The 22,922-nt window shown below is 34.5% G+C and overlaps 1 protein-coding gene across 1 annotated transcript in view; it reads left to right on the top strand.

Moving 5' to 3' along the window:
• The window catches only part of Rit2 (Ras like without CAAX 2), a 261,776-nt gene that overhangs the window by 50,188 nt on the left and 188,666 nt on the right, over window positions 1-22,922 (top strand). The window contains exon 2 of the mRNA XM_090353579.1: window positions 3,615-3,671. Coding sequence (XP_090209705.1) covers window positions 3,615-3,671 — 57 coding nt within the window. The remainder of the gene's footprint in view (window positions 1-3,614; window positions 3,672-22,922) is intronic.

Here is a 22,922-nt window from a genome sequence, read left to right on the forward strand (position 1 = left end):
TAAAAACATATGCTTATGAGAAAGCTACTCAACAAACTGAGTTTACTTTTTCTAAATGATGGTTATGGTCTCTCACTTCTACTGTTGCACGGATATCTAAGATACTTTGGCCATTATTTAAAGTATACACTTAATGAATATTTGATAAAGCCTTTGAAGTAACTCCATTTGCATAATATATGTTAATGATATGGCCACTAATAAATGTAAAAACATTTTCATATGCAATCCATCAGATTCTTACACATGGTATTACAGCTTAATTTTCAGTAAATGTTAATGTCTGTTGTAAGGAAATTCTACTTGTTACTTATACAACCTTCATCCATAAGTTGCAATAATTTTAGAAATAATACAGGAATCCAGTTAATAGTCTTTACCCTAACTCTAATTACGTTCATTAAGATTATAATGCATGACTTTTCTGATGAATTTTCTTCTTCACATGTACACATGGTGTACTTTTTTCTCCATCTATTTTTATTAGCACCAATTAGTTGTACATATATGGGTAGAGAAAGAGAAGTATTGTGAGACTATCCAAACTTAGTTACACATTTATTGAATTTAAGCTCACACTGATGATAAAATTACTGACTCTCAAAACTAATGGCTCATTAAGATGTCAAGCTTCTGACCTCTGGATTCTAATTGGGAAACCCCAGCTGTTAACTAAGAGATAGAAGCAACTGCCATTGTAAAGCTCAAGAGAAGGGGGAAAGAAAAGCTCATCTTGATATTCATTTAATAAACATGCAGCTTTCCAGTTGTTTTCCTAGAATTATCTAACTCCTAAGGCTATCTGTAATTAATATTGATTTACATTCCCAAATTTTTCCCAAATGTGTCAAACTGAGTAACGTTTTCATCTACAGACATCTTTTTGTCAATTCAAAGGCAGAAGGAAAATATTGCAGTGCACACTGCAATTTTTCCCACTGGATCAAGTTTTATTTCTTCGCATTTCTCAGCAAGGTTAGACAAATTTATTGAATTTATCTAAATCTTTCCTTTTCTAAACATTTGCTGAAGTATAAATATACTGTTCTGGAAAACCAGAGCTGGACAATAGATAAGGCAGCAAAGATAAATCTTACAGAAAGACAATTGCAAGGGAGGAAGTGATTTAAGTATAGAATGATGGTCAATAGGAATATTAGAGCTTTTTGTACTAAAAGCAGAAGGTGAGGTGAAAGCGGGGCAGCGTAAGGGACTTGTATTGGTAGACAAGTCTCTAAGAGACATCCAAGGTAGGATTCTTTCTAAGCCAACTTAGCAAGTGTGTTTAACGGGACACTTGATATTGTTAAACTGTGATGAAGCCAGTATGATTCTCTCCAAAACTGATACAGTAGGATTTATGCTATAATGAAATTATGTTGACCTTGCAGGTATTCAAGGACAGTGGCCATGTTTGAGTCATAATTAAGAGGGGTAATCAGGATGGTAATGACAGTTTGAATAGAGTGAACCTTTGTGAACAGAAAAACAGAAATTATTCTAAAAAGAATAAAAGAACTATCAAAGACTGTTGTTTTACGTTTCTTGTTTTACTTGAGTCACCATTGTCTCCTTAGAATGGTAGCTCACATGAAAAAAACACTTATATACAGAAACATAGGATGTATATTATAGCTGTAAAACTTGCTATTGATTATGTTGTCTGATCACTTGTTCTTGATAAGCCAAAGTCTCTATGTGGTGAGAAAAAAAGGATTTAAAGTTATTTGGCCCTTGGGCCTGGAGTTTGGTCTAGTGGTAGAGTACTTGCCTAGCATACAAGAAGACCCGGATTCGATTCCTTGGTACTACATACACAGAAAAAAAAAATGGAAGTGGTGTTGAGACTCAAGTGGTAGAGCTCTAGCCTTGAGAAAGCCCAAGGACAGTGCTCATGCCCTGAGCTCAAGCCAAGGACTGGCAAAAAATAAAGTTATTTGGCTCACAAGTGAGACATCCCAAATATTATTGAATTTGGGGTCTGTTTATAACAAACCTGACCATCCCTTAAAAGACATATGGCAAAAGTAAAACCCGTGAGTCCTAAGAAGCTGTGTATCCCCATATGTGAGAAGGCCAACTGAATGTTTTTTTTTTGGTACTAAAGAAATAACTGGTGACAGTAAGCAAGGTTATACATCCCTCTGGTGTTAGAAGGTATGCAGGCAAGGCCATACGGTAGGCAAGCTTATGAATTATTTTCTTTTTGACATTTTAGCTTCCATTACTTTGGAAAGGGCCCACACAAGTCGCACCATTCAGCAGGAGCTAGGCAGAATAGATTGGCATTCCTGTGTTCAGACAGCAGAGAGAACTCGGCAGGGAGAACTCAGCAGGGAGAAGGAAAGGGAAACATTGGCTAATGGGTTCAGATCAACTTGACCCTAGCCCTAAACCAGGGGATGTCCTTGGGTATTGTCAAAACAATAAACAAAAAACCATTATCATCTGATAAACTGTAAAAAAGAATGAAAAAAAATAAAACTGTGGAGTGACATTACAAAACAAATGGTACCTCACCACGCACTGAACAGACTTTCTGCTCACTCTCCTGAGTGGCCTTCACTTTTTTTCCATATTTTTTTTACTGTAATTAATAGAAGGGTTACATTATATTCACCAGATAGAGAGTGCATTATTTCACATACATTGATACCTGTCCCAGCCCTCGTGTATGTCAACAGAGACCCCTGAGCGGGAGTGAGAATGGAGTGGCAAGAGACACAAGAGATGGAAACAAGACAGGTTTCTGATCGTCTCGTTTATTCAGGGTAAAAGCAGGGTAGATATGGGTATTAGGAATAAGGAAGTTCTTCTTATTGAAGGTCAATGGGTATCTAAGCAACTAAACCACAAAAAATGTTTTTTTCATGTATGTTTTGTTTGTAATTAATAGAAGGGTTACGTTATATTCGCCAGATAGAAGGTGCATTACTTCACATACATTGATACCCTTTCGCATGTCTTGGTCCCCATTTCCTTCCCCCCACCCTCGAGCCCTCATCTTGTTTTCCCCCCTTCGCTATCCAATTTCAAATAACCAAATATGCATATATACAATATATCAGATAACAAGGTGAAATACTGTAACAATATGAGATAACCAAGGGACAGCAAAAGAGATGAGAGATAATATAGTACATTAAGGACAACAATCATTATATGGCTTTTGTTTCTATATCCTGGAGGTCCTTTCATTTAGCATCATATTATGTTGCCCTTCACTTTTTACTAAGTAAACTCTTTACAACTGTGCAAAAATAATCAGAAAGAATAGAAACATTTCAAGTGGAAAAATATTTCTGATAACCAGCTATTGAGAGTTTGCAACACATAATATGGAGTGTTCTTATTTGTACTCCAATGCCATTTTTCATGAAAGACACTCAAAATTTGAACAAATTTATTCCAAGAAAATGTTTGGTTCTTTTTAGCATTTTTTTTCCATTATAACTTGGTGTTATTATCAAATGTGTGGTTCATGTAATATAATTAAATTATTCCTTCACACAGATTAGTTACTAGAATCTATGTAAGAGTGATGAACTATTTTGGTGAATAACTTACTGAGGAATTGATAACATTTTAGTAAATTCAATTTATTTTTCTTTCAGCAATGACAATGCAGTTTATTAGCCATCAATTCCCAGATTATCATGACCCTACCATAGGTAAGTAAAAGCCTCAAATAAAGACACCATAAATCAATAATTAGTTAATATGTGTGATATTGATGGAAAATAAACACATGATTTATACTATGACCTGGAACATATATTCATGAATATATAATTTACAAAAATATGAGTAAAATGGTAATCGATTTTTAATTCTTACTATGTGCATGGGTAACTTTTCTTTTTTTGTTCTTTTTTTGCCACCCTGGGGCTTGAACTCAGAGCCTAAGCACTGTCCTTGAGCTTTCTTCAAGGCTAGAGTTCTACCACAGGATCCACAGCACCACTTGCAGCTTTTTCTATTTATGTTTAACAGAGGAATCAAATCTGGGTCTTCGTGCATGCTAGGCAAGCACTCTAGCAATAGGCTAAATTCCCAGTCCCTGAATACCGTTTCTCTGTTTTATTATTTATTTAAGTAAATATGGTTGAAAGCCAATAATTTAATCTTAAGATCCATTAATGGATATATAGCAATTGAAAAACCCCTAGTCTAAAATTATAACTGATGAGCTTAGATGTGTGATTGATTATTTGCTGACTTCAGCTATATTTGAATTTTTAATTCTGAATTTTCTCTGGCAGAATGAACCATATTAACTTTGGGGAGATTTTAGATATGTATGCAATGTTATTGAGCATCCTTACTCTATAGATGAAGAAACTGGGAACCAAATATTTTCATATGGTTAGAGACTTTCAAAATCCCAGTCACACTGCCCTTCATGTAGATTCCCTACTACATAATGCTGCTCAGTTTTTTTAAAATAAGCTAACTCTATAAAAATGCTTTAGTAACTCAAAATTACGTTAATGAATGGGTTGAATGCTTATGCAGAGATCATCACAGTTTTCTTTGACTAAAGATACATTGAACAAGTTGCATTGTATTCATAAACTGATTTGCTAAATGGTAACATTTTTGTACATTTTTTAAAGATAATAAAACATATTAAAAATACAAAGTGTTAGTTGCCATAAAGTAAGCTGTGTGGCTTCAGGAATCATCATAGCTAACTGCATACTTGAGAAGGGTACTACTTTAAGTATTACCATTCAGAAATTAAATATGACAAACTTTGCTCAGACCTGTAGTCTGTATCTAAACATAGTAATCAGAAAATTATATGTGTGTGTACATGTGCTTGTATATATTATCACAATTTATTAATCATCAAATGTAAAAAAGGGCTTTTTAATAGTTGGAAATAAGCCCAATTGACTTTTGAGCAAAGGAAAAGACTTAAAACAATCTAGGGTTGTTTTTATTCCTTATAATTTGCTTGAAGTTGAAAGTCCAATTGTACATAACCCTACATGAATATGAATTGAAAATCAAGTTGATGGTATCTTTTTCTATTCTAAAAGATGAGGCATTTTCCCCGAAATCAAGAATCTTAAAGTACATTTACATTTTTCATTTTTGAATGGTGAATTATCTTTTGAATTATCATTGACTGGTGCACTCATACATTGAGCATAGTTTCAGCCCATGTATATAAGTAAGAAGATAATTGTGACCATAGGAATATAGGTCATATCTCATGACAAACAAATATATATCAAAGCAAGGTATAATCTCAGATTATTTGCTCCAAATAAGTTATGTATTACTGGATGGTATTTTTGAATGCTGAAAGGTTTTTTCACAGAATATTAACTTTGAGGAAGTCATGTGTTTTTCTAGTGGTTATTCCCCAAGTGTTCAATATTTTCCTATTATGCATCAGGTACCATGTTAAATATAGCATATTTAACATTTTTTATTCAAAACATATTCATACTGGTGAGGAAGATAACCAAATAATTGTGACTATCTAATGAGTTAATGAAGCACAGTGAGTATGTTTACATCAAAAGACAAAATCCTAACAGTTTAGTTTTTAAATCTAACTGGTTCTTCTTCCCTGTCCATTTACGGATTAATGAAGCCTCCTTTCTATGTAGCCTGGGCAATGATGGAACTATAGCTTTTGTATGATCAGAAAGGGGAAACCGATCAGCATTATAAAACATCACTACATATCATTCCATGATTTAACCAATTTTTGTATCTTTAAGACAAAGACTATTTCCTTAAAAAATGGAAACATGGAGAAAATAATTAAGAAACATGATAATGTCAATTATTATTTCTTCTCATGGCTCTTTTGACTCAACTGTTTTGCTTTTCCTGCTTATTTAATACAAATTTACACATAAATATGTTTTGTACAAAACATGTTGTTCAAGGCATTGTACAAAAAAAGTAAGGCAAAGATCCCCCCCCAGCAAAAAATGCAAAAACTATTTCTACATTGAGCTTTCCATATTTTATTTCATTGTCTCCAAGAGCCAATTTATCATATATTTTCATTTGGACTCCAATTGTCCTTTTCTTTCTCATTGTATTATGACGATGATTCATTGTAGTAACCTCACACATAATTTAGTTAAGCTGGCCTAAAAGAGCTATTCAATTGCTTCTTTGGGTTGCTTCTTCTTAAGAAGAAAACAGCTTTAACAAGCCAGGAATGAGTTACAGCTTTATTATCCCATGTACTCATATATTCATTCAAGTCTCATAGACCTCAGATATTCAGAAAGCTACCAAGTTTCTAGCTATTCTTAGATACCCTATTTTAAGGAATATACTTTTGTTATTTACTCAACTGTAAATGCTTTCACTCTTTTAGTGTTTTAGACTTCAATTTCACTTACAAGACATGAATACTGCATAATGCACCTATCTGGAAGATTTATATTCTCTCTGAGCTATTGGTAAGGACTGTAACAAGCTTTACAAGAACAGAATAAAATGCTATATAGAGAGTAGTCTTCCTGGATGATGTGGGATGTTGGAAAAAATTAGGAACTTGTACAAGTGCCAAAGTGTATAAAGACTTTGAAGAAGTCATCTCTTAAGTTTTGTGGCCAGTGATTGGTAATGTAGGCACTGCTATTTGATTAGGCCAGTGAGGGAGAGTTATAGCACATTAATTTTATATTTCTCAAGCTATGCATTTAGACAACTAGTACAGTTTATATCAAGTGAAAGTAGTCTACTCAGCAATGAAAATATGCAAAAAGGGGTCAGTCAGTGTCACTAGAAAAATCCCTTTTCAAATGTAAATGTTCAGAGAAGGTTGATAATGCCCATAGCCATTAGGAAACATTTATATATTAGCACAGATTAATGCAACCAATTATTCAAAAGAGTGAACCCCAGAACTGTGGTCCACAAAGCAGTACTGAAAAGACAGTTACCAAGTATAGCGAAGAAAAGATACTGCTTCTAGGTAGAATAAGTGCCATAATATATTTCTTAAAGTTAACCATGGATTATTGCTTCAAGTTAATAAATATTTATTAAATGACATCTTGAAACAGAAAGGTAGTGTGGAACCAAGTAGATTTGAAATAGATCTATGTAGCTAGCTACTAGTTGTACATTCATAGGAGCAGTTTATAAACACAGTGCATCATCATCAATGTCACCACATTCAACATTCCCATCCACTCCTACCAAGTTACTCCTTCCCTAACTTATCTTAATTCTAGATTATTTATTGATTTTTTTGCCATTTAACAAGGCAATTTATGTATACAATGCATCTTGATTTCTGTTACACTTCAATGTCTTCCTTCCCTTATATTTCTCAATTCTGTGCTTTATACAGTGAATTCTTGCCTGAATTCTCCTTCTACTCCCCTTCATTCTTCTATCCCTCTCCCTCTGACCCACCGTCTTGCAAGTACCTGTTACATAATTTGTTGGACTTGACTTAGTCTTTTCAAAGAATTATGCTATGTCCACTCTCCATAGAGTCTATTTCACTTCAGTTGACTCATTTGCAATGTCTTACCACCCAGTGGGCTTACTTGTAGATATATATGTACTCCCTACCTACTGCAAGTGAGGGAAAACATGCAAGCTATGCTTCTCTAAGTCTGCTTTATTTTGCTTAGTATGTTTTTCCAAGATTTTCCATTTCCTTTGAATGGTACAATATCATTCTTTCTGACGGATGAGTAGAATTCCATTATAAATTGATACCACATTTTTATTGATCCTTTCTTCTGTTGAGGGGCATCTTGGCTGATTCCATATCTTGGCTATGGCAAATAGTGCTTCAATGAACATGGTTGTCCTGATAAATTTAGTGTGGCCTTGTTTGTGCTATATTGAATAAATGCCAAGGAATGGAATTGATGGGTCATAGGGTAGTTCTTAAGTTCAATTTTGTTTTTCCTTAACCTCCATATTTCTTTCCAAAGTTGTTGAAAAAGCTTATATTCCCACCAACAGTTTAATAGACGTCCCTTTTGGCCACATCCATTCTTGAACCAAGCATATCATTCCTTGCTAATGTATTTGCCTTGAATATCTCTTATTTTGCATCCTTTAGATCTTAATTTGCTCAAATCTCCTGAGAGGACTTTCACCAAGTTTACTAGATTCTAACAAATGTGAACACAAACACACAACACATACACAAACATACACACATACACATGCACACACACCCACAAAAACAGATATATCCCTTTAACATCACATGGCTACATTTAGAAATATTTGTGAAATTTCAAATTTAATAGATCTTTCTTTTTATTTTCTATCTGATATGCAGAATGGATTCATTATGGCAAGAAATATGTCTGCTTTGGTTTCAGTGAATTTTACATGTGAGTCAGCATAGGATATGGTTTGTCAAGAAGAAGTAAAACATTTGTTGAATAACTGAACGTTTGAATGACTTTGGTGTCATGATTTTCCATTTCATCTAGGTTTAATTTCTGTGATCACATAATTTTAAACCCACTGACCCTATATAATTTGATGTAGTAATGTAAGTGCCACCAGAATTAAACCCAATTTTTTGCTTTTTCTGAAGCTGCATTGGGGCAGTTAAGCATGACCATGCAATCTGGTCTCACTTTCAGTGTATTAAGCTTGGTCTCCAGTGGGTTTTAATGATCCCTGGCAAACATTCTCTGGTCATATCCTGTTCTCTCTCATTCTCCTAATGAAGAAACATATCTTTCCATAGTTGCATTTTCACTGATGGCCTTACAAAATATGGAAAATGTTTTCAATAAGAATATTTTTCACTTAGAAAACAGAAGATATTTTCTCATACCCAGAAGGTAATTCCAAATCTCTCCATCACTTCAAGTCCAACTATGGGTGTTTCTACTTTTTTCATGGCCTGTACTTTTAAATAAATGTTCTTTGTTCCATTGTTTGAAATCAACACAACCCACCTAGCCTCACACTAAGGAATCATATTTCAGTACATCTTTCCCTTTTCTTAATGGATCTCTCTGTTCATTATAATATCATGTTGTTATTTTGTGTTCCCTAAGCAGTAAAATAATAAATAAATAAATCCCTTTTATTTGTTATTTTTCTCCTGTGAGTGCCATTGCAATTTCTCACTGCTTTCCTGTGAAACTCCTAAGACTTGCTATACTAAAAGATTCTAATTTCTCTTGTCTTCTTCAATCAACCCTAGCCATCTTTTCAAAACTATTATTCTACTCTAAATATTTTATCAACATCACCTTCACTTCTAGGGATGAGCCAATGTCAATTTTCATTCTTACAATTTTCGCCTACATATTAGATATGGTCTACCACACTTGGAATTAATCTATTATTTTTTCTATTTGCAATCCAGAAAAATATACTCTTGTTTTTTTTTCTTTACCCACTGTTTTTTCTCCTCCCAGTAGGCCTGGGTTTTACTTCTTCATCTCAGATACCTCTCCTCGATCCCAAGCTTATCTAGCCAACCTTTCTATTTAGACATCTCTAATCCAGATTTAAAATTCCCAGTATTTTTTTTAGCATAAGCCTTTTTATTTACTGTTTTTCTTATATCCAGGTTCATTCCATCTGTTTCAGATATTAACATTGACAATTGTCTTTTCAATGCTTCTCACTTCATATAAGATACTCTCAAGAAATTCTCTTGGTTTTATATAAATTCAGTGTACATTAATGAAGAAAACAGGAGCAAGGCACTTGGAAAAGTCAATAAATATTCTAAATAATTAAGAAAATCAAGGGAAGTGGTAGAGTTGAGAGGCATGAGGGAAGCAATGACAGGACTGATACATCAAAATTCGTTGTATTTATGTACTACTGTTCAATGACAACCACTTAGTGACACCACTTAAATATAAAAGTAAAATTTAAAAGTATATCCAAAATACCTCCATTTGCCCTTGCCTCCAGTGCTATTATATGAATATGAGACAGCAAAATTTCCAGCTGAGGTTACCACTATAGCTTTTAAGGAGTTTCCATTCTCTTCTTGACACAATGCTTAGTCTATATGTACCAAAAAGAGAGAACATTTTTCTTTTGCCAGTATTGGGTCTTGAACTCATGTTCTTGCAGTCTTTCTTGGATTCAGCAATTATGGTTGGTCCTCTATCATTTTAGCCATATCTCCAATCTAATTTGGGTGTTGGTAATTTGAAGATAAGAGTCCCTAGGACTTTTGTGTTTAGGTTAGCTTGAGCCTTGATCCTCAGATGTCAGCCCCCTGAGTAGCTAAGTTTCAGACATATGCAACTGGTGCTAGCCAAAGTGAACTTTATTGTGTGTATGTGCTGCTTTTTGGGCTTGAACTCAGAGCTGGGGTGCAGTCCCTGAGTTTTGAGGTTTTGTGCTCAAGACTAGATTTACTACTTGACCCACAGCTCCCCTTCAGCTTTGTAGGTAGCTAACTAGAGATAAAAGTCTTAAAGGATTTCCTTCTTGACCTGGCTTTAAAGTGTGACCCTCAGATTTCACCCTTCTGAGTAACTAGGATTACAGGTATGAACCACCAGAGCCCAGGCTTTTTAGATTATGTCATTCAAGTCACAACCTTCCATTAGTTCCCTCATTTTCTTCTGCATAAAAGGTAACTGATAAAGGCTAATGAAGGCCTGAAGAAATGTTGGGGTGTGTGCTCAGTGTTGAAATAGTTACCTTAGTTCATTTCAAACTGCAAATAAATAATGTCCCCAAGAATGACATAACTTTATATCTTTTCTGTTTTCTTTTCTATTCTCTTGATTTTATTCTCAATAATCTTGTTGTTGTTGGAATTACCCAGTAATTTCTTACCTTATCTTTTTTACATTTGACATTCCCTTTTCTGGAACAATCTTTCCACAGATATCCACCGAGCTCACCTGATTTCCTCTTCAGCTCTTCCACTTTGGCTCACACTGACAGAATTCACAATTACATTCATGCTCTCCTATTTGTTCTTTCATAGCATATGCCACTACCTTACTTAATATGTGGTTACCCTATGTTTCATTAAAGGAAATCTAAATAATCTATTACTAGTTGAAGTCTCATGAAAATGCAGATCAGTGTGAGGTTTGTAGCAGATAATCAATAAATTGATGAATGAGTGACTGAAGTACTTACTGGCCCTTCATTGTTGAACAAATTAACACATATAGCTGACCTTTTCTTCATCGATAAAAGCAAGGCGATGACATTAGTTCTCATCATGGTTATGTGAAATAATATAGATGTAACTGCTTCATACCCAGGATGAAAAGAACATTGTTATTTCCTCGGGAAGAATCAATGGAACATGAAGATAATGGAAATCATAAAAGCTATGAGGAACAAGTCTTATTTTTCATTTTTTTCTTTTTTTCTGAAGTCACAGAATTTCTACCCAGAGAGAAGGATGGGGGAAGAATGTTAACTTACCAATTTAATAAAAATTATATCATTGAATTTATTAATAGTATAATATTTTTTCCCAGTGACCCAACTGTATCTAAAGGCAAACTCATCAAAATTAAAAATCCCTGGCTCAATTTGCTATCTGAATTTTTCAGGAAGATAGATATGTGCAGAGTACCAACCTTATAACAAGTATTCTATATATAAATAGGAAAGTAGCCTTAAATGTTGAATGAATTCAAGAAAGTATGGAAGTTTAATAATGCTAGACTACAAATACATGGCATATTCTTCAAAACTGTCCTGGTCACACACTAAAGAACACAAGACATCTTCCTTAACTCCCGAATGGACAAATGTTAGAAAACTCTCATCAAGCTGGGCATGGTGGCTTATTCCTATAATCCTAGCTACTCAGGAGGCTGAGATCTGAGGACTGAAGTTCAAAGCCACCTTGGACACTTGAGATTCTTATCTGCAATTAACCAGTTGAAAAACCAGAAGTGGGGCTGTGGCTCAAGGGGTAGGGTGGTAGCCTTGAGCTGAAGAACTCAGGAAAAGCACCCAGACCCAGAGTTCAACACCCCACCAACCACTACCACCACCAACAACAGCAAAAATCTCAACAATAATCTAAAGAACAGTTTCTGATTCTCACCAGTCATGGTAAAACAATTCTCCTTAGAATTAGATATTATTTATTAATGGAAAAATAATCTTGTTTGTATTCAGTTCTGTAGGTCAGATTAATTATGAGTCAGATTGTTTTACCTAGCAATGTTCTGAATCACGTGCATGCTCTTATTTAATAAATAATTAGTAAGTTTCTAAAATGTACCAAACAGATATCCTGGATCTGAACTATAGCCATAAGGAAAATGGAACCCCTGCCCTCACACAAATTATAATTCAAAGAGAAAGATAGATATTAGACATCTGTAAGTGTATAATGCTACAAGGTTAATTTAATTTGAATTTTATTATATGCATTTAATTTGAGGTAACTTTCATGTATAGTTAATTGCTTACTGGTGAACTTACCATGACTTTTAAGAATATCCCTATTTCCCTGAGGATAAGAAACATAGACACTTGAGTACAGAATAAAGATAAAGGAATTTACGCAAATTAACAATGTGAAATTTCACCAGTATTAGATCATAGCCCAGTGACCTGTGAGGTAACCTCTACCATTTTTTTAGATTCAAGAAATACCCAGATTCCATATCTTTGCTATGGTGAATAGTGCTGCAATGAACATTGTTGTGCTAGTGGGTTTAGTATGTCCTTGTTTCTGGGTGGTTGGGTAAATGCCAAGTAGTGGAATTGCTGGGTCATAGGGGAGTTCTATGTTTAGCCTTTTGGGGCACTGCCACACTGCTTTCCATAGTGGTTGAACGAGTTTGCACTCCCACCAACAGTGTAGTAGTGATCCCTCCTGGCCACATCCCCTCCAGCATCTGTTGTCATTCATTTTCCTGATCCTGGCCATTCTAGCTGGAGTGAGGTGGAATCTTAGAGTTGTTTTGATTTGCATTTCTTTTCCAACCTAGATGTCCCTCAGTTGATGAGTGGATCAACAAGTTGTGGTATTTGTACACAATGGAATTCTATGCTGCTGTCAGAAAGAATGGCATCGCCCCATTTGTTAGGAAATGGAAAGACTTAGAAAAAATCATATTAAGTGAAGTAAGCCAGACTCAAAGGAACTTAGGCTCAATGGTTTCCCTCATTTGTCATAATCAGTAGAAACCTTGGGCTCTACTAGCAGAGATTTGCAATAGAGCAAATCTTGATACATAAGGACATATAATGTGAAGCTAATTGAAAGGACCTCCAGGATATTGAAACAAAAGCCATATAATGAATGATTGTTGTCCTTAATGTACTATGCTATCTCTCATCTCCTTTGCTGTCCCTTGGTTATCTCATATTGGTATAGTATCTCACTTTGTTATCTGATATATTGAATTTATTTGTATTTGGATATTTGAAATTTGATAGGGAAAGGGGGAAAACCAAGATGGGTGGGGGGTGTGGGGGGGGGAAACGGGTACCAAGACACGTGAAAGGGTATCAATGTATGTGAATTAATTCACCTTCTATCTGGCAAATATCATGTAACCCTTTTACTAATTACAATAAAAATAAATAAATAAATAAATAAATAAATAAATAAATAAATACCCAGATTATCCCAACCACTTTGTAGTGAAGATAGTTTGAGGCAGACGTGTTCAGGGTGAAAATAGATGTGAATTTGTTTTTGTAAGTTTTTCAAAATAATTTGATTTGTGTGTATAATTCTAGGGAAACTCCTACTGAGTTCAAGATATAATAAAAACAATAAAATGGACATCTTCTGAATGTAATAACATTATATTATTATTCTTAGAGTATGCATGTATCTTTGCAAGCTCATATTGATATTATTGTTGATACAATGTAACTTTTACTCTAAATTGAGACTCCTAAATACCTCTGAGCTGGAAATAAGATGAATATGGCTACCTATACCTCATGATGCACAACATGTCATTTTAAAAATAATTATTATTAGGCAGTTGTAAAACAGAGGTACTATTTAATAAGCAGTTTATAAATACAATATATCTTTTTTGCCAATCCTGGGGCTTGAGCTAGGGGTCTGAGCATTGTCCTTGAGGTTTCCCAAGGCTAGCGCTCTGCCACTTGAGCCACAGCACCACTTCTGACTTTTTCTGTGTACATAATACAAGGAATTGAATGCATGGTTTTGTGCAAGCTAGGCAAGTAATCTACCTCTAGATATATCTTGACCAATATAACATCTTTCAATGTTCACTCATCTCTTCCCTATCTACCCTTTCCTTTTCCTCTTCTTAATGTTATAAGATTTACACTGGGTTCTTTTCTGCATTCTCCCACCTATTCTTTTTCTTTGTTTCTTTCTTTCTTTTTTTCTTTCTTTCGTTCTTTTCTTCCTTCCTTCCTTCCTTCCTTCCTTCCTTCCTTCCTTCCTTCCTTTCTTTGTTCCTCCTTCCTTCCTTCCCTCCCTTTCTTTACTTCCTTCCTTCCTCTCCTTCCTTCCTTTCTCTTTTAGCCAGTCATGAGGCTTGAACTCTAGGTCTGAGTGCAGTCCCTGAGCTCTTCAGCTCAAGATTATTGCTTTACCACTTTGAGCCAGAGTACCACTTCCTCTTCTTGATTTCTTACCTGAAGAATGAAAACATTGATTTTATCTATCACATGAGTCTGCTGTGAAGATTAATAAAGCTAAAAGATGTGACACATGTTTAGCACAGAATCAAACTGTAATCATGCCATTGTTCTAAGTGCTAACTCCTAACGCTAATTAAATAGGAAAAGTTATGTTGTAATAATTTCTCGGTTACCTGAATTTTCACACAACACTAAAAATATTGACATTCTTAGTCTTGTTGCTGAATATGTTTAATAAGCAATTAAAATTACCTATGGTTAACTGGAGAGGCATGTAGGTTCTATTGTTCATGTAGTTATTGGTGATTTGAGGAAAACATCCTAGAACAGAAATATACTGTAATGTCGGCCTTATTCAGTAATTATAATTAGGGGGTCCTTTCAGAAAAGTCAACTCACTTATTATTATATGTTTTCTTTTCCTTCTCCATAGTTTGTTTTCTTAAAGGCATCTTTAGCATCCTTTTGGCTCCTAATGAGATAATTATGTAAACAGTGGGTATAAGGAAAAAGTATCCAACAACCCTACAGAATTGCTTACTAATTGACCACTTGTTGAGAAAAGTAGTTTATGATAGGGAAGCTCTGTTAAGTATATCTTAAAATAACTTACAAAATGTATATTTCCTGTGAAGTTTTTTTAAAAAAAGAAGGAATAAGTTATTCTATTCGACAACACATTTAGAACTGTAATATGTGGCTTAGTATTTTCAATCATTTAGAATAATTTAGATCAACTTATTCAGTGTCATATGACTTAAATGTCAAATCATTTTTTGACTCTAGATTCAGAGATTGTACAATTTGTCTTCTAGCTTATAGGCAAAATTTAAAAAATAGCCATAGTTTGTTCCTCTTAATGTTTTTTTGACTTGATTAATGTAATTTTTAACACGTGTGTTTCCTGGTGAGCAAAGAAGAAATAATGTGACACTTTAACCATAATAATCCATAACAGCAAATATTTTCTTAGAAGGAAGGAAAAACATGAAAACATTTGGAAACATGGAAGCATTTAGTTGGTCAGATTTTATGCAAATGATCAAATTTAATATGTCGGTTGCCCATGTATGATTGCTTTCTTTGATTACAAATAAGACCATAATATGTATGTTCTTTAGCACAAACAGAGCTAGTTCTCTTTACCATGGAATAATTCATGAATTCAGAAATTTGGAGCTGCATGCTGTGATGACCCCTATGTGAATTTAAACATAACAATGTACTAATTTACAACTTATGCCACAGTATATTCTGCACAAAAAGAATCTATATACAGAAGATTTGTATTAAATGTCAATAAAAAGTAGATAAAAATTAGTCACACCATGCTCTGCAAAATTATCCAATCTGAGAGTTGTTATATGTTAATCTGAGACTTTTATATGTTTTATCTGTTTTATGTGTTTTATCTGAGAGTTTTATATGTTAATCTGAGAGTTTTATATGTTAATCTGAGAGTTTTTATATGTTAAAATAATATCACCTAAGATCTTCATAGAAACAAACTTCTTTCGAAGCTAAAACTACTTATGTACAAAATCACTTTGAAAACTGTCAAGGAACATACCAATATGATAAAACACTTTAATATAATAAAAGTTAGAATTACAGTTTTCAATTTCCTGTTTTATTAGTCATGTGAGATAACAGAAATTAAATTTTACAGGAATTAGTATGATCAAAATCATGCAAGTACCTTACCACCTAGCTGGCACACATGACTCTATGGCTGTATTTTTAATTATCATTTATGAACACATGGCCCCAAATATACACATCTTGTATAATTGAAAATAACTTCCAGAATAAGTTTTTGTACTTCTAATCCTATATATCCAAATATCTGCTTGACATTTCTGTTTAATATCCTGAACATAAACTTGAAATTTACCATTTTCAGATTAAATTTGTGATCCCTATCTCTTATAGCAACCTGTGCCAATGAGTAACACTACTGTTCATCTAGAAATTCAAGCTGCAAAATGGGGAGTATCCCCATCTTCTGTTATTCTCCATAGCCCCAAATCCTCCCGTCTCTGAAATACCTTTCAAGCATATTTCACTGCCATCACTGCTACAGATCAATAATTCACCACACAGTAATCAATCATATGACCAATATAAATCTAAAGCAGTAGCTACTCTCAGCACCACAGCATCAACAATCCATGACTTTTGTGTTTTATATTTTTCTTTATATTACGTATGCTAGGTAAAAGTTCCTAAACATCTGTGATCTACTATGTAGTAAATATGTAAACTAAATTCTATAGCTTGTAGTATTCTACATCTAGCTTTTCTACACAGACCATGTGATATTACACTATTCATCACATGTACCTATACAAATTTTAATTTTTGCTTCCTTATGATATGATACTGTACAGATAAATACATTTTATTGCTAATTATGTTTATACAATTAGATGATGGAGAATGGATGACATAGAGATAGGTGATAAATAGGAAAATCGCCCATCTAATTGAACTCATTCTCTTGATCTATTGATATTTTTTGGAAATTTATAGAACATTTGGACTCATTCATGAAGTTGTGATTTACATTTTTCACTCAACACTATTTTTTTCTTTCTGTTCCTTAGTTTTTGTATATAGGGCCTGGGTGCTTTTCCTAAGAGTTCTGTGCTCAAGTCCACAAGTCTACTACATGAGCCGCAATTCCACTTGAAACTTTTCCCTGGTTCATTGAAGAGTCTTCTGGACTTTCCTGTCTCGGCTAGCTTGAAACCATGATCTTCAGATTTCTCTACCTGGCACATATTTGGTTTTGAACTTATTCCACTTTCTTTCTTGTATTTCTCAAACTTTCTTATACACTTGAATTCTTGTCTATAGACATTATTTATCATGATTAAAATTTTGAAAGCATTTTTTTGCATTCAATTATTGTAAATGCTTAAGGGAGTAGTAGAAAAGACCTTTATTTTTTAAAAGAAAATAATTCAGAGTAGCTTTCAAATATGGCCACATTCCTTCACACCATTTAGCACTCCCACACATACACACTGCAAGCACATAATCACACTGCCTGCATTCTGCTTTAAATTGTTCAGGGACTTTCCTCAGAATTTAGAAAAAAAAAAACAGGAATATACCTTGCTAATCTGTTTCTGGTTTGTTCTTTACAAGCCTTTTAAGTCATAAAAGGCACTGCTCCCTTTTCCCTTTTCCAAGTAATATTATCCTTCTTTTTTGCATTAAATCTCAGAGTCTTCCCCACTTCTAAGAGTGATTTATAGAGTTTGCTTTTACTTCCATGCTTCAATCTACTTCTGCCTAGGTCCCTTGGCTTTGCTTAGTAAGTGAATATTGTTTGTTCGGACAATACAATTGCCTTTCTTAGGATAAGCTCCTGAAATTGATTCTTCTGGATCACAAACCATACTACCTCCTTATGAATGTGATTATTGATACCTTGATCATCTCTTCCTCTGAAATCCCAATGTTTAATCTTGCTGTGGAGCCTCAATAATTCCTATTTGTATTTAGTATATAAATATAGATGTTAAAAAAGAGCTTGATAGCATAATTTTGGCAAAATGTCTCATACTCAGCCTAGAACTGGTAGAGCTGAGAGAAAAACCTTACTTCATATCAAGTACTCACAGAAACAGCTTTCAAGCCCCTTGTCAAAAATCAACTAACCCTTTTGCTCTCTTGGATCTACAACGTTAGTACACATATTTACGTAGTTTTCAAGTCCATCACATAGCATATTGAAAGTTACACTGAAATAATAAATCACATAAATGATCATTTGTCCACTATTAAAATAAGAACTTTAAAGGAAAAAAGGATATGAAAATCATGTAATCATGTGACATAGAATAAAATAGTTTTAACACTGGAATGGTTCAAATATGCTGGCAAGATACCCTAGTACCCAAAGTTAATTTCCAACACAAAGGCATATATTTTATTGTATTTTTCTGTTTAGTTTATATATTTTTTTAGTTCTTCTGCACCTAGGAAGTACAGTAAATTTTGTCAGTAAATAACGGAAATTCAACACCTTCATTTCTAGAAATAAGCATAGTCCTCATTCCCAGACAGTATTAGTAAATATCAGTGAGGAAATGGGAACAAGATGGATACAGATTTCTATTGCTCATACACATGCACACTATATAACTATGTCTCATATTTAACTTAGTTCTTCAAACAAGAAATTGCTTTGTGTGATCAGACCATAACATTAATACTTTCTAACTGAAAGTACCAAATGTGGCATATGCTCAAAATTCAGCAATCATAGACACTCGTTTCAGTGTTTTTGCTTCCTTTCAAATCATGACTTCAACATACACTGACATACACAGGGAAAGTTGAATCCCAGTAGGAGAACTGGGCTTTAGGGGAAAAAAATGAAATAAATTGGATGATAGAAATACAGAAGAGAACCTGGGAGATATATATTTATACACTAACATATACACATATATTTGGTTACATTGAGGGATTAAAAATTAAAGCCAACAAAATGAACGTAAACACACAGAAATTCAGAAATGGTAGGAATGCAAATGATACCCTTTGTATTTCCACAAATTTAACTGAAATATAAAAACGCATTATTTTCCCTTTGAACCTCAGAGAGGGTAATAGATAAACCTTCCAGAACAAATGATTTTTACAATATTTTAATGAAGACAGCTATATTTTATATCAGTTCAAGTTTAGAATGCAGCTCTGAAATTTTCACATTTAGAAATTACTTTTGCCATTTGAAAAACACTGTGGTTTTGATTTATAGAAGCAAAGAGAAAAACAAAGCAGTGTCTGTGAGCCATGAGGTACTTTTACAGTGCTTTGCAATCCATTATTTTAAAATAAATAGTCCTGACCTTTGCACAGCAATGCTCAGTCCACAGTAACATACTCCTAGGTCACAGGAGATGAACGACATGAACATTGAAGAACACTGAATTTTCATATTAACCCTTTCATAATTGTGTTGTTTATGGCTCAGTGTTGCTCAATGCTAGTCTAGGGGTGTGGACTAAGTATAGTGGAGCTATTTGAAAAGTAGTTAACAATTGAAATGATTTCAGAAATACAAAAATTTCACCCAACATTATATACCTTCACATTTTAAACATATGTAATACTTTATTTTTTGGTATTTACATAAGCATTAATATTAATTGTATCAGAGACTTCCCTATGATAATCTCCATATAGTCACATAACATACTATGAGCATACATTCCTCATGTACCAGAGCTTTATATCCTACCCTCTTTTTATATTTTTAATGGATTTCATTGTTCTGTTTTCACATTGCCCTTTCCACATTCCTTTAATTATTCCTAGTTTCACTAGTGTAGTTCTATACCAAAATTTTGACTCTTCCTCCTAAAATTCAAAAGAAAAAACTATGTTAAAAAGTGTGTTGCATGAAGTCACTTTTCTTAAATATTGTAGGGTATGCCATTATAATATTTGTTTTAGAATTTCAGGGAAAAACAAGACATGAGCCATTTGGGAAAATGTGTCCACTAGGAATACCTAAAACATGAGTTAATCCTGAGACAAGGGTAGAAGCAAAAGGGTGCTCCCGTTAGAAGAGGGAGGGAGATACACAGAGATAAAAGTTGAAGATCTCATCTGTTGATTTCCATTAAATCTAGGAGTCTTTATTTTCATGAAAAATGTCCTAGTTGTTGATTTTCAATTATCCATTCTTCCACACTGCCAAACCTAAATGTGATTTAGAGTGAAATAAAAACACTCAATAAACAATAGACAATATCCATCCATTCCTCTCTGTCTCTCTGCCTCTTTTATGCCTGTCTGTCTGTCTGTCTGTCTGTCTCTCACTCTCTTTCTCTCTCTCTCTCACAAGCGCGCGCGCACACACACACACGCACACACACACACACACACCCCATGTCTCTCTTCCATATTTTGGCTTGTCTGCCATAGAGCATGCAGAGGGTCACCAGTGACCCTCTCTAATGCACGTGAAGCATCACTATGGGAAACCACCCCACCTTTGATTTCATTGTGTTTTAGCACATGTCCACAGCTCTGATCTCTATGTGTATCTGGCCATCTTATTCTAGCAGTTAGGTCATTTCTATGTACTCCTGGGTCACAACACTGTGTGTCAGATCCTCATTTTGGCGTCATTGACCTCTAGTTGCTTATCTGGTCTGAAAACTTTTCCACTTATTCCAAATGGCTAACTCTATATCATTCAGGTACAATTATAAATTTCTTCTGTTTTAAGTCTACCACTTTATTATAACATCTTTTTAAGGCATATAGCATTTGGGGTTATGTATAATCCTATTATCTGTGACAAAAAGGGAATGTTCAAGTCTGTTACTGCCATGTCCCTAGCAGAGAAAATTTTCTGTCAGGCAAAGCTAATTTTAGGTGAGGAATTGCTCTCCTGTTTCCAACTAAATTCTACAATACTAATCACATGGAGACTTGAGAAGCACAGCACAATTATCTCTCTGTAATTCCTATCCATTTACAGATATAACATTAATTATGACCCAGAGTTCTCTTATATCTACAAGTAGACTTATTCTCAAAGAAATATCTAAAATCCTTCCCTTAAATTTACAGTTTACCTTTTCAAAGAATTTTGATTCAAAAGATCCAGAGACCAACTTTTTGTAAATTTATTTCTTTTATTGTAATTAGTAAAAGGGTTACATGATATTTGCCAGATAGAAGGTGTATTAATTCACATATATTGATACCCTTTCACATGTCTTGGTACCCATTACCCTCCCCCCCCCCACACCCCCCACCTGTCTTGGTTTTCCCCCCTTCCCTATCAAATTTCAAATAACCAAATACAAATAAATTCAATATATCAAATAACAAAGTGAGATACTGTAACAATATGAGATAACCAAGGGACAGCAAAGGAGATGAGAGACAACATAGTACATTAAGGACAACAATCATTCATTATATGGCTTTTGTTTCAATATCCTGGAGGTCCTTTCAATTAGCTTCATACTATATGGCCTTATGTATCAAGATTTTGCTCTATTGCACATCTCTGCTAGTAGAGCCCAAGGTTTCTACTGATTATGACAAATGAGGGAAACCATTAAGCCTAAGTTCCTTTGAGTCTGGCTTACTTCACTTAATATGATTTTTTTCTAAGTCTTTCCATTTCCTAACAAATGGGGCGATGTCATTCTTTCTGACAGCAGCATAGAATTCCATTGTGTACAAATACCACAACTTGTTGGTCCACTCATCAACTGAGGGACATCTAGGTTGGTTCCATATCTTTGCTATGGTGAATAGTGCTGCAATGAACATTGTTGTGCTAGTGGATTTAGTATGCCCTTGTTTCTGGATGGTTGGGTAAATGCCAAGTAGTGGAATTGCTGGGTCATAGGAGAGTTCTATATTTAGCCTTTTGAGGCACTGCCACACTGCTTTGCATAGTGGTTGAACGAGTTTGCACTCCCACCAACAGTATAGTAGTGATCCCTCCTGGCCACATCCCCTCCAGCACCTGTTATTTTTTTTCTTTTTTTTATTGTAATTAGTAAAAGGGTTACATGATATTTGCCAGATAGAAGGTGCATTAATTCACATACATTGATACCTTTTCACATGTCTTGGTACCCGTTTCCCTCCCCCCCCACACCCGCTACCCGTCTTGGTTTTCCCCCCTTCCCTATCAAATTTCAAATATCCAAATACAAATAAATTCAATATATCAGATAACAAAGTGAGATACTATACCAATATGAGATAACCAAGGGACAGCAAAGGAGATGAGAGACAACATAGTACATTAAGGACAACAATCATTCATTATATGGCTTTTGTTTCACTATCCTGGAGGTCCTTTCAATTAGCTTCACATTATATGTCCTTATGTATCAAGATTTTGCTCTATTGCAAATCTCTGCTAGTAGAGCCCAAGGTTTCTACTGATTATGACGAATGCGGGAAACCATTGAGCCTAAGTTCCTTTGAGTCTGGCTTACTTCACTTAATATGATTTTTTCTAAGTCTTTCCATTTCCTAACAAATGGGGTGATGTCATTCTTTCTGACAGCAACATAGAATTCCATTGTGTACAAATACCACAACTTGTTGATCCACTCATCAACTGAGGGACATCTAGGTTGGTTCCATATCTTTGCTATGGTGAATAGTGCTGCAATGAACATTGTTGTGCTAGTGGGTTTAGTATGTCCTTGTTTCTGAGTGGTTGGGTAAATGCCAAGTAGTGGAATTGCTGGGTCATAGGGGAGTTCCATGTTTAGCCTTTTGAGGCACTGCCACACTGCTTTCCATAGTGGTTGAACAAGTTTGCACTCCCACCAACAGTGTAGTAGTGATCC

Source organism: Megascapheus bottae, chromosome 19, assembly GCF_031878675.1.
Source record: "Megascapheus bottae isolate mThoBot1 chromosome 19, mThoBot2.hap1, whole genome shotgun sequence".
Taxonomy (NCBI): domain Eukaryota; kingdom Metazoa; phylum Chordata; class Mammalia; order Rodentia; family Geomyidae; genus Megascapheus; species Megascapheus bottae.